This window comes from Grampus griseus, assembly GCF_964374135.1.
Source record: "Grampus griseus genome assembly, chromosome: 2".
NCBI classification, from domain to species: domain Eukaryota; kingdom Metazoa; phylum Chordata; class Mammalia; order Artiodactyla; family Delphinidae; genus Grampus; species Grampus griseus.
In genome coordinates this window covers 85,221,985-85,239,287 of record NC_139018.1, presented here as the reverse complement: position 1 = coordinate 85,239,287, position 17,303 = coordinate 85,221,985, and the positions used below count along the sequence as shown (strand labels likewise).

General features: G+C 44.1%; 1 protein-coding gene across 1 annotated transcript in view; it reads right to left on the bottom strand.

The window, feature by feature from the left end:
• MAPKBP1 (mitogen-activated protein kinase binding protein 1) overlaps positions 1–16,992 on the bottom strand; it is a 49,868-nt gene extending 32,876 nt beyond the window's left edge. The window contains exons 1-2 of the mRNA XM_082649264.1: positions 16,885–16,992; positions 16,114–16,336 (exon numbers count right to left, since the gene is read on the bottom strand). Of these exons, the coding sequence (XP_082505390.1) occupies positions 16,114–16,230 (117 nt within the window). The 5' untranslated portion in view covers positions 16,231–16,336; positions 16,885–16,992. The remainder of the gene's footprint in view (positions 1–16,113; positions 16,337–16,884) is intronic.
• Between the last annotated feature and the right edge of the window lie 311 nt (positions 16,993–17,303).

Below are 17,303 nucleotides of genomic sequence, written 5' to 3'. Positions count from 1 at the left end.
ACAGAACATTCAACTTAGCAACATACACATGGAATTGATGCTTGGGAGAGAGGTGAGGACTAGAAATAGATATTTAAGAATTATTCACAGGGGCTTCCCTGGTGGTGCAGTGGTTGAGAGTCCGCCTGCCGATGCAGGGGACACGGGTTCGTGCCCCGGTCCGGGAAGATCCCACATGCCGCGGAGCGGCCGGGCCCATGAGCTATGGCCGCTGAGCCTGCGCGTCCGGAGCCTGTGCTCCGCAACGGGAGAGGCCACAACAGTGAGAGGCCCACGTACTGCAAAAAAAGAAAAACCATTAAAAAAAAAAAAAAAGAATTATTCACGGGGGCTTCCCTGGTGGCACAGTGGTTAAGAATCCGCCTGCCAATGCAGGGGACATGGGCTTGAGCCCTGGTCTGGGAAGATCCCACATGCCGCGGAGCAACTAAGCCAGGGTGCCACCACTACTGAGCCTGCACTCTAGAGCCCATGAGCCACAACTACTGAGCCCACGTGCCACAACTACTGAAGCCCACGGGCCTAGAGCCCGTGCTCCACAACAAGAGAAGCTGCAGCAATGAGAAGCCCGTGCACCACAACGAAGAGCAGTGCCCCCCGCTCTCCGCAACTAGAGAAAAGCCCGAGTGCAGCAAATGAATACCCAACACAGCCAAAAATAAAATAAATAATAAAATAAATAAATTTTTAAAAATCTATGGAAAGAAAAAGAATTATTCACAGAACTTCCTTGGTGGTCTAGTGGTTGAGAGTCCATCTTCCAATGCAGGGGACATGGGTTCGATCTCTGGTTGGGGAACTAAGACCCCACATGCCATGGGGCAACTAAGCCTGCGCGCCGCAGCTACTGAGCCTGCGCACCACAACCTGAGAGCCTGCATGCCGCAACTAGGGAGCCCGCGTGCCGCAACTACTGAGCCCACGCACTTTGAAGCCCGCGCGCCACAACTAGAGAGAAGCCTGCGCGCCACAATGAAAGATCCTGCGTGCCGCAACAAGACCTGATGCAGCCAAAACAATAATAATAATAAAAATAAATAAAATATTTTTTTAAAAAAAGAATTATTCACAAGGAGGTGAAAACCACCACTGAAAGTACAATGAGGCAGGAGAAGACAGAGGGAAGAGAGAGTGAGGCTGAGGACAGAAATGCGGCTGTAGCTATTTTTAGAGTATGGAGAAGATGAGGGCTCAGGCAGTTAGAAAGGGAGAAGGAGAACCAGGAAGCCTGTGAAGAGGAGAGTTCCCAGAAGGATGGGGTAGTCAATGTAAGTGCTAAAAAGAAGTGAAGAAGCAAGAAATGGACTCTCCAGAGTCCAAAGCCATCTGCAACATAGCACAGGGTCCCCAGCAGTCCCAACCCCCTAAACACATGATCTCAGGAACTCTAAGCAAGGCCTTCTAAACTCTTCTGGTACCTCTCTCTCCAGTCCCTAGATCTGACCAGCCCACAAGCTAGAGGAGAGACACCAGCCAATGAGAGATCCAGTGTGTGGAGCCAACACACACACAAGACAACAGCACTGCTAGAGAAGGGTTTCTTGTTGAGCCCACAGCATACACGATTCGAATCTGTTCTTGCTTTCTTAGTGCGAGGGACTACTACAGGGAGTCTGCAGTGGCAAGAAAGCAGCTGCTCCCTCGAGAGAGAAAACTAAGGGGCCAGAGCCACAAAAGGCCAGGGTCATCTAGGATTTAGCTGACCTCAAACTGGTAAAGAAACCCCAGCAACTGGGAGGAAGCCGATCTCTGTTTTGGTTGCCATGTTTTGTTGCCACCAATTTCTTTCTTCCCCCTTCTCCCCTTCTCTACTTCTTAATCCCACTCAATACAAGTTATAAATACCTGAGTTATAAGTCATTCCAGCCAAACTATGGGTTTGCTATTTCTATAAACAAGCATGTCACAGACCTGTCCGAGGCAGAGCCCCCTCTGCCTTTCCCTCCCTTCCTGCAGGTTAAGAATAACTATGCCTGTCTCTTGCCCACACACTACACTCGAATCTCACAAAGCAGATCCTCCACCAGATTCTGAGAACTGCCACTTATGCAAAAGCCACAGAGGAAGCCAAGGCCAGGAGGCTTTGTGCAGAGACTTAGCCAGCTGGGCAGAGACCCAGTGACCAGCCCTGGGAGGGGGGAGGGGGAAGCGGGTATCATGCCCAAGCTCACTCACTCCTGCTCCTTCAGAGACCAAAGTGCCATCTGGTCAGAGGCAGGAAGAGACACAATGGCCACTCCAAAACTGTACAACAGACCTTGCCTCTCTACTCTGCTCCTGGTTTCTGGGGCTGATTTGTGGTTCTACTTTCTATACCATGAAGTCTCTCAGAAACAAATAACTTCCAGTATGACAGAAAAACCAAGTTCCCTCACTAGAGATCAAGATTTGTTGGAGTTGAGCCAATTCTGCTGTGCTGAGATTAAAATAGCCTTAGCTTCTAAGGAAGGTGAGTCTGCCACTGCTTGGGAAGAGGTGACCTTAGAGATCCTTTAGCATAAGCCCCTGGAGACTAGAGAACAGAGGTTCCCAATTCCGGCTGATCAATAGAATTACTCAGAGGACTTAACAAGTTTTTTTCAGATAGCAGTCCCTACCCTATACCCATCCCCTGCCTCTGCAAGATTCTTGATCAACAGCTATGGAGCGGGCTTCAAGAATCTGCATATTAAAGCTCTCCTGGGCTTCCCTGGTGGCGCAGTGGTTGAAAGTCCGCCTGCCGATGCAGGGGACATGGGTTCGTGCCCCAGTCCAGGGCCCCGGGATCTCCCACATGCCGCAGAGCGGCTGGGCCCGTGAGCCACGGCTGCTGAGCCTGCGCGTCCGGAGCCTGTGCTCCGCAATGGGAGAGGCCACAACAGTGAGAGGCAAAAGCTCTCCAGGTGGTTCTAGTGATTAATCAGGTGGGGAACTATTCAATTAAAGCATTTTGCCTTTTTATTTCCAAATTTCAACCCCTCCTGGGACTAGGGAGAAAACAATGCTCTGAGTATTCTTACAAGAATACCCACACCCATGGGCTGCAAAAGGTCTTGGGCAGAGAGAGGATCTACAGCCATAATAGATACCATTTATTGAATGTGTACTCTGCGCCAAGAACTGTGCTAAACGCTTTGTAAGACCATCTCATTGAATACTCTTGACAACTTTATAAAGGACTAGTATTATTTCCATTTTAGTTATGAAGGAGTCAAGTAAGTAGTCAGTGGAAGAACCAGGATTCAAACCTAAGTCTGTCTGGTTCCAGAAACCATGGTGACCAAGGAGGGAGTTCAGGTTCTCCAAAACCACCAGAATGTTGCAGTTTCTGAAAGAGCACACAGGGAAGTCACCAAGCCATCATGGAGGCATCAGGGACAGGTCTGAGAACCAAGGTAGAAGGCAAAGGGCACAGGATGAAGTAGGGGGCAACAGGGTTCTCTCCTCCTAGCGTTAATGTTTTTTAAAAAGTAGCAGGTCTTATCAGTAGCTTAAATGGGTCTAAAAATGCGTTCTGACCTCTCCTCACAGAGATGGTTGCAGAGAAAGAGTAACAGAGGGTCTTCCAATGTCAGAGTACCCCACCTGGTCAGAGCATGCTCACATCCAGCTGGCATTAGAACCTACAGTCAACACAGACAGCTGACACCCATTTCCAAGGCAACTAAAACTACAGTGTTAGAAGCAGGGGATTATGATTTCATGTGCAGATGGAGGAAGAGGCATCAGGATGGCATCAGACCTCAAACCAGAAGGGAGCCAATGAGAGGCCTCTAGCCAAAGGACTCAATTATAATACAGCCAACAGCGGGCACCCAAGTCCAAACAGCAGCTTGAATAACACAGTGCCTGGTATAAAGCAGGTACTCCTACCCTCCCTTTCTCTTCCAGTTATCAGAAAGGCAAGGATAGGAGACATCTCAATTTAAGCAACCAGAATAAAGGAAAAAAAATTTTTTTCCTTTCTAAGGTCAGTCCTTGCTATACCAAGACCAGAACCACAAACAAAGCTTTATGACCTAAAAATCTGATCATCAAGAAAGGTCTAATTCTTCCTCATTCACCACCTCTACATGCCTGAGTTTTCTTAATCTCTTGGTTTCCAAACTTTGTAACCAGGGAGAATACTAACTGTTCCTTATCTGGACTAAGTGTGCAAAGTGAATGTGTGTTCTGGGAAAAGGGGAGTGGAGCAGACTCTCAGTGTTCCTGCAATCATGCCAACTTGTTCCATGAGACTCTCCTAGAAGAAGGAAGTTCTCTTCAATGTGTTATTCTCTATAAAATTCTCATTTCCTTTCCATTCCTAACGCCAACACCCTGGTTGAGGTCTTTGGCACCATATTCCTGGATACAGCAATGGCTTTCTAATCAAGCTCCTTACTGTAGACCCTGCCCTCCCCTCCCCAACCCATTAGAATAATTTTTCCATAGTACAGCTATGATCATGTCCCTCACCTGCTCAAAAACTTTCAATGGCTCCTTAATGCCAACTAAATAAATTATAAATGTCTTAGCCTAGCATCCATCTGTCAATGGGCCCTATCATTCTTCTAATTCTATTTCCTTCTACTCACCATATGAATGATGTGCTTTTGTCAATCTGGATTATTCATTATTCTGGAAAGGAGCTCTGGGGCTTTTGTTTATATTCTTCTGCCTGGAATGCCCTTCCCTTCCACCATCCCATACTGAAACCCTACCCCTTCCTTCAAGAACCAGCTCAAATATCACATCCCCTATGATTCTTTCTGTGATCAACCTGGCCAGAAGTGACTCCTCCCTCCTTGGAATTCTTACAGCAGCACTTAATTTTCATCATTCACACGGCATGTGTTACTTAGTACCTTGTACAGAAGTTCTTTAAGGATCTGTCTTATCTCTCCAGCTACTCTATAATCTCCTGTAAGGCAGAGGCTGTATCTCATACAACTCTATGCTTATAGCACAGCACACAATGTTTAATACAGTATATTTGTTGAATCCATTTTTAATACTTTAAAAATATTTGTGAATATTCTTTGGTGCATCTTACTTAGTAAATTCTTTAACCTCCTAGAGAATTCTCCATCTATCATAGCCAAACCTAGAAGCTGGAGCAGGAAGCAGGATTCTGATGCCTTTCCAGAAAGATTGGTGAAGGTCTGAATGGAATAATCCATGTGCCTTGCATGATTACAAACCAAACAGTTTTACCCCTGACTTTAGTAAATACATGCATGGCATGGCTCTTCATAAATCTGACTTAAATTATAATTAACGAGTAAGTCCAAAAAGATTGAGATAATTTTTGTTTAATAAAAGTAACAATACTATTATTTAAAAAGAGCTTTACCTGTCCTTTTTAATCAGAAATGAATGGAGCTATAAGTAGTTATTCTGGATGTTAGAATTATGAATGACCTGTTTTCTTCTTTATGTTTCTCTATATGGTGTAAAAAACTCTTTTCAGAAAGCACATGTACTTCAGAAAGTATAAAAAGACATTTTATTTACCAAAGCTAACCAAGGAAATATTTTTGAGTATCAGAAATGAATTATCTCGGGACTTCCCTGGTGGTCCAGTGGCTAAGACTCCACGCTCCCAATGCAGGGGGCCCGGGTTCGATCCCTGGTCGGGGAACTAGAATCCCACATGCATGCCGCAACTAAAGATTCCTCATGCCGCAACTAAAGAGCCCGCATGCAGCAACGAAGATCTCACGTGCCGCAACTAAGACCCAGCACAGCCTAAATAAATAAATATTTTTTTTAAAAAAGAAATGAATTATTTCAAATTCAAGAAGTTAATGATGAATTTGTGAGAAAATATTTTTATGTCCTATTATTACTAAAAAAACAAAGTTTATTATACCAGATATATTTTCCAACATTTGTACACAACTTCTTTAATAAAATGAGTATACAGATTTTTAAATTTAAACATTTTAGATTTAAATATGAAATACACATGTTTAAATTGGAGAGACTTTTATCTTTACTATTTTTTTTCTACTTACAAAAATAACACACACTCATCGTAAAAAATTCCAACATTACAGAAATATAGAAATGTAGATAGTGAATGTCCACCATAATCTACTATCCCTCCCTGAGGTAACCAATTTTAACAACAGTTTGGTATTTATAGCCTCACAATTTTTTCTATGCATATACTAACATACATGTTTTAACAAAATATAAATAATCATTAACATAAAAACTGTTATACAGTTTGCTTTTTGTCACTTAATAGATCTTGTATACCCTCTCATATCAGTATATATAGATTGAACTCATTCTTTTCAACCAGTACAAGGTATTTCATTTATGGATGTACACCAATCTCCCATTGATGGTTACTTGGATTACTTCAAAGATTTCACTACTGTGAATAACGCTCCCCAACAACAGAATAATTCAGTTATATACACTTTTGTGTGGTGTAAGTGTTTGCATAGAATAAACTCCCAGAATTATAACTGTTAAATCAAAAGATATGAATATGTAAATTTTTCTTCTAATGGATATTACCAAGTTGTCCTCTAAAAAGGTTAGATCAATGTCTGCTTTCACTAACAGCAGAAGGGTATGAGTGCACTTGTTTCCCCACATCTTCATATATTTTCTTTCAGGAAAAATTATTTAAATAGAATATTTCACTCTCATCCAAACATTAGAAACATAAAACAATGGGTCATAAAATTAATGCGTTTCACTCTGCCTTTAAATTCTTAGTCTGAAAGGAAGCTCTAAGACTAATTCACTTCCCAAATTATTTCCCAGTATAAATGAATTAGCCCCAAAAGAAGAAAAAAGTTATATTTATTTCTACAGAAGCTACTGCTGTTAAGAAGCATGCTTACTGGGCTTCCCTGGTGGCGCAGTGATTGAGAGTCCGCCTGCCGATGCAGGGGACACGGGTTCGTGCCCCGGTCCGGGAAGATCCCACATGCCACGGAGCAGCTGGGCCCATGAGCCATGGTCGCTGAGCCTGTGCTCCGCAACGGGAGAGGCCAAAACAGTGAGAGGCCCGCGTACCGCAAACAAAACAAAACAAAACAAAAAAGCATGCTTACTACTCCAGTGATTTCCAATCAGACACAGTAAATTAGGACTCCCCCCACTCCTGGTTCACTAGCTTGCCTTTTTTAATTCCCCAAAATCATATCCATAGCCCTGAAATAAGTTACACAGTAGTTAGTATCAAAAAGAATATTTGCTAAATCTTTCTTTTGGTCAGTAGTTAAAGTATAGTTGATACAAGTTAATATTGGCAAGAAAAAGGGGCTGAAGATAGGTCACAATAAAAAGCTGCACAGGGAGGATGATTCAGTGTTGGAACAGAAGAGGTTGAACCTGCAAAAAAAGGACTTCTCACAAATGGAAACTTGAAGGAATAAAATCTTGCCAGCAAATTAGAAGAAAACTCCTGGATATTCTAGAAATCTGTGGACCCTGATAATATTAGAAACCCCTTAATAGCTGTAAACTTATTTAGATCTTACAATGTGCTTTCACATTCATTAAATCTCATTGAATCCTCACAACAGCCCTGGGAGAAAGCCATCAGTATTCCAATTTTACAAATGAGAGAGAATCCAGTTCCCTCAGAAGTGAGGAAGCTGTCCCACCAGCCCCCACTACACACACACACACACACACACACACACACACACACAATCAGCATGGCTACTTAAAGTATGGCCCAAGGAAGAGCAGCATGGGCGTCACTTGGGAGCCTGGTAGTAATGCAGAGTCTCGGGGTGGGTCTGAATCTCAGTCTGCATTTTAACAGGACCACTGGCCTCTTGCCCCCACCCACTAATCTGTCTACACCTCAACTCAGAGAAGCCCTGTTCACCAGCCAACTATGAGGGAAAGTCTCTACCACAGCTGCTGTGGAGGCCTCCAAAGGGAGACCAAAGCAGCCTGGGGAAGGAAGGACAGCATAAGGAGAAAGGGCATGTTCAGAAAAGTCAGCAGCAGGTTATTAGGTCATACGAAAACCATCATGGTGTACGAAGATACTGTGCTTTCCCAAATAGAAGCTGACCAATAGTGTCAGGGTACCAGAGGCAAGCCTGCAGCCTGCCCATTGCATGTTTAGTCCTGACAAGCAGCTGCTTGCTTTTCTCTAGGCAGTAGCTGAGTGATGGCAAGAGTCAAGAGTTCTGAGCATGCTCCGAGCTCCTCCCCCATGATCACAAACTAGCTTGGGGCTTCCTCTCCTCAGGACTAACTGGGGCAGCTGCAGGAAAGCATGCATTAAGATCCCATGCTTTTGCAACCATAATGTTATCACTGTTGCCTATTTCAGGAAATAAATCAAAATAATACAAGTTTGAGATCAGGTGAGGCAAGGCACTTGCTCAAGGAACTTAGCAACCCCAGAGCCCACCCAGCCAAACAGAGTCAGGTGGGCAAATGACCTCATTTTCATGTTCCCTGAGCCCCAACTGTCATCATCCAGGTCAGCCCTGGCACAGGGTATTTTAGATCCAGCTTCTTTCACAGAAAACAGGCATTTCAACTCAGTGACTCTCCACAGCTTCAAAGATAAGGTCAGTTGTGCGTAGGGACAGCCACAGAGGTAACAAAGAGGTGGAGAATGGGGATGAAGAAGGAGAGATTTGGGGTAGGTGGCACTAACAAGCAGTCAGGAGTGTGAGCTACACAATCAACCGCCAACTAAGAGCAGAACAGTTTAAAGCCTCATGATACCCACACACAAAAACAACCGAGGCATCTGTTGGTCTCCACTTCACTCCCCCACCTCACTCCAACTCCAAGAGAGAAGCAGTAACTGCTTGTGGCTTATGGTCATCTGGAACCACACAGCTGTGCCCTGTCAACTTGACATTCACGAACCCACAGAACCACGAGCTGTACAGTTCCTAACGGTACCATAGAATGAGAAGTTGGGATACAGTTCATGAAATCTGGAGTTGGGAGTGGGAAGAGGAGCAAGGATGCAAGGGACAAGGGTTACTGAATGATGGTTCTAAAATAACGTTCTAAGAAGTTCACTAAATTAACTTTTATGGGGAATATTGGGGGGAAAGTATATTTTTTAAGGTACTGCCCTTTTCCAAGCTGATCGCAGACGTAACTCTTGGCTATAGCAATACTGGGCATACTTCTGTGCTCAGTGTCATGTTTTGCACATGAAGACTCCCTGGGAGGAGTACAGGATAAAGATTAAGAGCAGGCTTTGGAGTTAAGATAGTCAAGATTTGAATCCCAGCTCAGTCATCTACTGGCTATATAACCACCTCTCTGAGCATCAGTTTCCTTATTTATGAAATGGGGATAGTAATAGTACTTATAGTAGGGTGGTGTGAAACTTAAATGAGATAATATACGTACATGCTTAAGCACAGTACACAGCAAAAAACTCAATAAATGTTAGTCATTATTACCACTACAAATATTATTTCTAGTATTATTATTGTAAGATAAAGACAGGAAGCACTGACAACAAAGGCTGGAAAGGGGTGGTTCCAATAAGCATACTACCTGGAAATGTTGAATAGCACAAATCTATAATGGATAGAGAAGAAGAAACTTGAAAAGGACAAATAGTCAAGATCAAGTCCTTGAGTATTTTAATTTTTAACAATAAAATCATCTTAATTACATAAGACAAAAATCTCATCTCACCTTAATGACACCATTAGCATCACATCCTTCAGAAACTTGGCAGTGTTCTATTTCTTGACTTGGGTGGTGGTTATGTGAGCAATCATTTTATAATTATTCACAATACCAGGTTATATTATTATATTTCATAAACTTTTCAATGTCCGTTATATTTCACAATTTTTTTAAGTTTCGTTTTTAAGTGCAAGCACCTTTAATGGGTCAGCTGAACTCACGGGGAAATGACCAGAAGCACCACTAAAGGAACAAAGAAAGCAAAGACAGAGGAGAGGTATGACGGGAAGTCAGAAACTTAGTGAGCTCAGCACAAGTGAGAAGCAATGTTCAAACCCAGAAGAACCTGAGGAATTTCTTCTCAGGATTCCTCCAAAAGAGAATGTGACAAAGTGGGGAAAAAAACAAAATAAAACAGCCACGTGGTCTCACAAAGTGTTGTTCCAAGATCTCCCACTACATTTAAATCTCAACTATGAATGAAGGGGCAGGGAAGGGAAAGTATCTTTAGCTCCATTCCAGGTTTAGGGGGGGAAATAAAGTGTATAAATTTAAAAATCTAACCTAAAAAGAGACTGTTTTATAGACTAGGGAAACAACACATAGAGCATTACAAACATTCTCTGTGATAAAATGAGAGAGGGTGGAATTCACTCCCTAGAAGTCTAAGAGGAGATATCCATAATATGAACTCATTCTTCTGTAAGCATCCTTCAAAACCAGAGGAAAATGCTCTGGCCAATTAAGAAGCACTGTGAACTTGCTGATACAACAGTTAGGAGGAAGGAAACCAAGATTTGGAAAATCTGAACAACCAAAAATACCAACCCTAAAGATCTACACTGCCCAATCTGTCTGCCACACTCACTTTATTTCTTGCCCTCCTTCTACCCCCCATTTTTTAAAAAGAGGTAACAGAAGTTAAAGTAAAATCCACAATGTGGATTTGATTCAGTAAACTTCCAAACAGATGGGCAGCTCTCACTCCACACCTCTACTGAGAACTGATGTGAAAGAAAGCTGACAGAAACCTGGCCCTGTCCTGCATTAAACAACAGAGCCCAGAGGAGAGGCTTAGCTTGTAGCAGTGGGAATGTGATTCATAATATAACAAATCCTACTGAAAACACTGTAGCTTTTTTTCCTATCAACAGGGCAGTCTGGACATGAAGTAAAAACCAACAGATACTCTGAGAACAACAGTGGGACAGACCATGTTCCCAGAGAAGCTTAGTTTGAATAAACATAGTCCCAAATTTCAAGCCCTAGACTGTTTTCCAAACAAAGAGGCAGTGATAACAGCCACAAGTCCAACTTGAGACTCAGGGGGTTGACAGAGAGGTTATAGAGGTCAGGCTGAAGCCTCATTTCTATGAATGTTTTTTCATTAGTCAAGAAATGAAAACATACAGATAACAAACAGAAGAGAGAAGTGAAGTCAGAGAAATACCAATGGCCCCAAAGACAGTCAAAATACTAGCAAGAAAGAAGACAGTGACTCAAACAGATCCAAAAGGGGAAACTTGCCCTAAATTACAAGCTGAGAGAGGGAAAAGAAACTTGGAAAGCAGCAGTACTGTTACACTCTGAAATAAGTGAGGCCAAATGGATGAGGGCAGGCTTTGCAAGACAACTTAAAGCCTGAAGAGGCTGGGCTATTTTAGACAGCAAAGCAAGAGGTGTTGGGCTGCAGAGAGACGAATCCTCTCTCTCCAGTGAGACTTACTTTGAAGGCTGAGGGCAGCTGCAGGCACCGGAAGGAAAAGGAAATGGAGATCAAAGGAACAAGACCAGAACACCTCACACTTTTCCCTGTACACCATCTGTTCTGAGGAGCTCAAGACACTTCACAAGCCTTAACTGAAGACTATATCATAGACAGAAAACTCAACAAGAACTTGCCCAAGTTCACTCACAAAGACAGGTGAGGGGCAGGGCTGCTGGCCACAGAGGCCTCTACTCTCAGTCATCCATTCTAAGTGGGGAGCCCAGAGAGTATGTATTACACACTAAAAACTCTTGGTTGCTATGAGTCCCAAGGGCAGTGGGTAGTGGAATGGTGACAAAAAAACTGGCTAGGACTCAGGGATATTATCATAAAGTTTTCCTATTTCTGCCCGCAAGGGAAATTCCTGCTGATCTAAGTAAGGCAATGACCATCTCCTTACATCTTACCCTACAACAGGGCACTTCTCTCAGATCTATCCCTGATACAGCAGTTTAACAGAGCAATCAGTCCAGAAGATACAATGGAGATTAAACAAACTACTCAAGGAGAAGAGTATACTTACTGGGCTAGCTTTATATATTCTCAAGAAGCCTCAATGAGGACTTGGGTATGAAGTCAACAGATTTCAGGGTGGGCTGAAACCAGCAGTGGGCTTCTGGTGGAACTTAATATATACACAACTAACAAACTCTACCCCCAGAGGTTCCGATTCCATATAGATAGGATGGGGCCCAGGAATGCGTATTTTTTTAAAAGTTGCACAGGTATTCTGATGTCTTACTGCCCTCCTGACCTCTCCCCCAAGTTGAGCGCCATCAAGCTAGAGCCAGCCAGTGATCCATAAATGCTTTGAAAAAAGGATTTCCCTGGTGGCACAGTGGTTAAGAATCCGCCTGCCAATGCAGGGCACACAGGTTCGAGAAGATCCCACATGCGGCAGAGCAAATAAGCCCACGCACCACGACTACTGAGCCTGCGCTCTAAAGCCCGCGAGCCACAACTACTGAAGCCTGCACGCCTAGAGCCCGTGCTCCACAACACGAGAAGCCACCGCGATGAGAAGCCCATGCACCGAAGAGTAGCCCCAGCTCGCCACAGCTAGAGAAAGCCCGCGTGCAGCAACGAAGACCCAACGCAGCCAAAAATAAATAAGTAAATAAATAAATTTATATTTTAAAAAACTGAATATGACTCCTCACTGCCAAATAGGCATAATAAAGAGTCTCAATACTAATACCTGGGCTCAAACACTAATCCAAAGCTGAAATTAGATTACTGCCACTTTTTTCTTCTCTATGAAACTCACCTACACAAATTCTTCTTACAGCCACATACTAAAAGGCTCAAAGCACTACCATACAATCAGGCCGGAGAAACACTGGGGGAAGAAATGGTGGGGGGGGAGGATATGAATTAGACTTATATTCATAAAAACTGAGAACTAGAAGAAAGTTGCAGTCACCTTGTCCATCGTTTCCAAAGGGATAACATATAACTCGGATTGTATTAATGGCTATTAATAAGGAAGAAGATTTCAAAACCTCCCTCACTCATTTTTTCAAAACCTAACAACCCTCCAGCACAGGCAATCCTTTTGTATCCCTAATTTAAATCTTGCCTGCTTGGCTTCAGTCCATTTCTGTCCTTTGTTAAAATGAAAAACAACCCAGCTCCTTCCACATAAAAATCTTTCAGAAACTTAAGAAAAGAGGGGGAGGGTTAGCTATCAAGAGCACACACATTTGCTTCTTAAAGAAAACACAGTTCAACTGAGATGAGAGAAAGAACTGACAATTGCATAGGATTTGAAGTTGAAGAGTGTTTACAACTGATAACTTTGAGTTACACTTCATCAAGACTCAGCAGATCTGGCATAAAACCTCAAATTACTCTTTTCCAATTCTGTTACACTGCAGAGACTTCCTTCCCTCCCTTAGAGAAAGTTTAATACAAACCTCAGCTGTCATCTACTCTCTCTAATAACTTAAATCCCCATCTCTACTGACTCTCACTTTGGCTTTTAACCATATTTTAACCATAGTTTTAACTAGGTCTCTCCTGAATTAAAAAGCCTTTAATGAGCACTACTTTCCTTTCTCGCTAATGCCCTTCACACCTAAATAGGCTACATCTCTATTTCTTTTTTTCACATTTTATTCTTCCTAATTTTGATTTCTCTTCTAAAGAGGTCACAAACTCCTCCTGATCATTTTTGCTATTCTTATGGAATTTCAAGTTTATCCCCACTATATTTGACATCTTTAAATTGTTCTCATTCATTCATTCATTTAGTATTTAGCGCATTCCTTACACTGTACTACACAGTGTGATGTAAAGGAAATAAAGAACATGGCTCTGACCTTAGGAAATGAAGACATACATAAAAGAACAATTAGAGATTGGTTCCAAGGTAGTAGGGCTAGTCAGAGAAGGCCCTGTGGCTCCAGTAAATATAGAGTTGGATCTAAAAATAAGTGGAGAATTTGGTGAAAAGCCTACTTTAGACAGCAGGAACACTTATGATTCAAAGCAGCAGGCCATATGAGGTTAAGAGCTGCAGAAAGGCCCTCTGTCGCTTCCTTCTTTGTCCCCATCCCACACAAAAGGCATATGTCTTTTGGTCTTCAAATTTTGTTTCAGAGTTATTTATCCATGAAGCACAAACTCTCTGACTGTTACCACAGCTACCACATATTAGAGCAACTCACAAAGCCTTGTACACCATGTCTTAATGTTGGTTACCACAAGGCAGGCTTTTAGAATCATCTCAGGTAGAGCCTTCAGTAAGGAGTGTGGGGAGTCAGGCATCTGCAAGGTCCGAGGCACACAAAGGCAGCTACTACTTTGGGTGCTAAAGATATGCACCAGCACTCTTGCTCTGTCAGACTGTTCAAGAGTCATTCAACTTTAGCTAAGTATTTCCTTCATTCACAGCTCTAGGACAAACAAAGCCATTTAAAGCAGTCTGAAGCACTGAATTCCTATTTGAAGCAGGGATGTTTCATGGTGATGCCAAGGATTCCTTTTTTCACTGTTTTCCTTGAGAGCTTCTCTTCTTCTCTTGCCTCAGGACTCATAGTTCGAGCATCCCTTCCTCTGTGAAGTTTTTTCTAATCCCCCTAAGCTGATTTAGTTTCCCTCCCCTGTGCTGCCATTAACACCTTTATACATACTTCTAGGACAGCATTTACCACACCATGTTGTAATTATTTGTTTACATGTCTGACAGCCACAAGCTCTTTGATGGCAAGGATATGATGTTTTATTCATTGCTGATTCTACACATAATAGGCACACAATAAACGTTTGTAGAATGCATTAATGATGAACGACATGGTAAATTTTAAAGAATGGTAACCGTACCATCCGGTTACAATAAGCATTAATACTGAAGACTAAACTCCCATCATACATTTCTATTACCTATACCATTCTTGTTCAGAAAAAGAGACCAAAGAGACACGAAGATGGCTCTAATGGTGCTGGTCATTGCCAAGTTACCAGCCAAGAATATGAGAGCTTACAGTACTAAGAATGATCCAACACAACAAATGAGTGAATGGAGCCAAATCTAAGACAGTGTCTATGTTTCAGGCTCATTCTCCTGCCTCTGGAGACTATGAACAATGATTAATAAGAGCACTCGGACAAGTCACTATCTCCACAGCCATGGAACCTGGCGCCCAATTTTGATTCCTGTTGAATGAAATATACAGCAAAGGTGTTCACCTTCTGACCAAATCCAAGTAAGGTTTTGCTAAGGGACAGGGATCTGAGTTAAGTCCTCCCAGAACTCTGCCATGCTGTACATTAGCATTCTAAATCATTCCTCATTGGGTTTACTCATCTCTGAAGAGATACAGGCAAGGCAACAAAATGCTGCTGTCTCAAATGTCTCTCCCTGTAGCAATCCTGCACTACACAAGGCTACTGTGTTTACAGGCTGCTTATAAGACACAAAAGCCTAATCTGATCCTGTGGCAACAAGGCCCCAGGTTCCCTCAGGAATTAAATAAATTAGTCTACTTTTGTATTCCCAAACTTGCGGGGCTCTACAAAGTTCAAAAAGCATAAACATCTACACCCAGACATGGGAGGGGACGGAAAGGGACTTGGTCTCTGAGGAACTTCTGCAGCAGGGTGAGATATAGTGAATGAGATAAGCAATGTTCAAGAGCAAACCAGAATTGCTTGGCTGGCAGATATTTGGCCCCTTGCATGTTACCATTCCTAAAAAGCCAAGAAACTCCAGTTAAATTAATTCAGGTCTCTTGAATAGATAAGTAAATTTGTTTTGACACCAGGGAAGAGCATTTACCTAGCCGATTCCTCCGACTAGGTGTTTTAGCATATTTCTTTCTGCTACCTCTGTCTTACATAACCCCAGCTGTGACACTAACACTTGCGGCTACATTAGTGGCAGCTTAGCCCTTCACAGGATATGTGGTCCCACTACCCTCTTCCAAGAAGGAAAACTGAGTCACAGCATATCAACTGGCTTCCCCAAGCACAGACTTAGTTTGTAGTGAGGCCACAACTGAACCCGGGTTGCCTTCCTCATGTTCTTCCCTTTTCATAGATGAATCTCAGCATGCTCATCCCTGCTTGCTCATTGCTTTCTTGAGGGGCAGAGATGGGCACACTTGGTCCTTCAGAGCCAAAGTGAGCTGCTAGTTCTCCTCCTTCCCAAGAAAGAGTAAGGTAAAAGATGTACATGGCGCAGAGGAGGGTAGGGGAGGAAAGGGGTGCCTCCCAATACTAGGACTCACCTTGGAGCTGAGGTCCTCTCGCCGGTTTCCTGCCTTACTCCTGCGTAATTTGATGGATGGGGATCGCAGAAGGTTCTTGATCCGGCTGGTAATGGTTGACCCTTCCACAGCCATCATGATGAGGAGCCCCCCGGGACACTTCCTGGCGCAATCTTAGGACTTGTCTCAACAGCGGCACTGCTTTCCCACTCCACAGGGCCTTCCAGTATGCCCTCTCACTGACCTGAGATGTTAGAAGACACCTTACCTTCCGCCTAGCCGTGTCTGCAGCTCTTATCTCTAGGTACTGCCCTCTCCCTTCGCCTGATCCCCACCTTCAAGCCCAGTGCTGTTTCTTACAACGCCTGAAGGACAGACTCTTGTAAACGGGGGCTAAAAAGCCTGAGCTGCGAAGAAACGCCAGGGCCACACCTGCCAGAGGCGTTCAACTGAAAGGATGGGATGGGCCCTAGAAGGGCTAGTGGCCGGTCTGATTCCCGTTAATTCCCAACTGTTCTCATGGCATCTGCAGTGTCCAAAGAAGGAGGCCGCCGAGGCCACCGAGGAGTCCCACGGGATCCTTCAGCACCTGCGCTGGCGGCCGCAGGGACACTCAGCGTGGCGGGGCTCGCTGTGGCCCTGCAACCCGTTCTGCCACGGGAGCCTCCCTCCCCCACCCACGACCCTCCCGAGCTCGCTCTCGGCCAGCTGCAGGAGCCCTAAACCTTCCACTTTCCGCTCCCTCAGAAGCCCCTGCTACTCGCCAGCGCCCCCACTCGGGGCCAGCCTCACCAGCCCCGGGCCGCGCGGGCCGCCCGGCTCGCAGCTCCCTCAGGCATCGCGCTCAGCGATTTCAGCTCCGCGGCGGCAGCGGCAGCAACAGCTATGGTGGCACGAGCGGCTCAAAACGCGAACTACCGCCTGGGCTCAGCTACGAGCTGGGTAGGAGGAGCAGAGGCTAGGGGGAGCGGTCTCTACGCAGGGGGGCGTTCCCAGAGTGGACGAGTACTGCTTATAGGGGCGGAGCCAATGAAAGGGTCTAGGAAGTAGAGGGCAAGGGACTTGCGAACCACGGATTCCGCACAATGCAGTCGCGAGTATGGTTGCTAGAGGAAGGTCGGCAGAACACGGCTTCAGAACTGAGAAAACCAAGCCTTTTATGGTATTATCAGGCCCGGTCCCCCAGATAAGTGCACTTTCCAGAGCCCCAA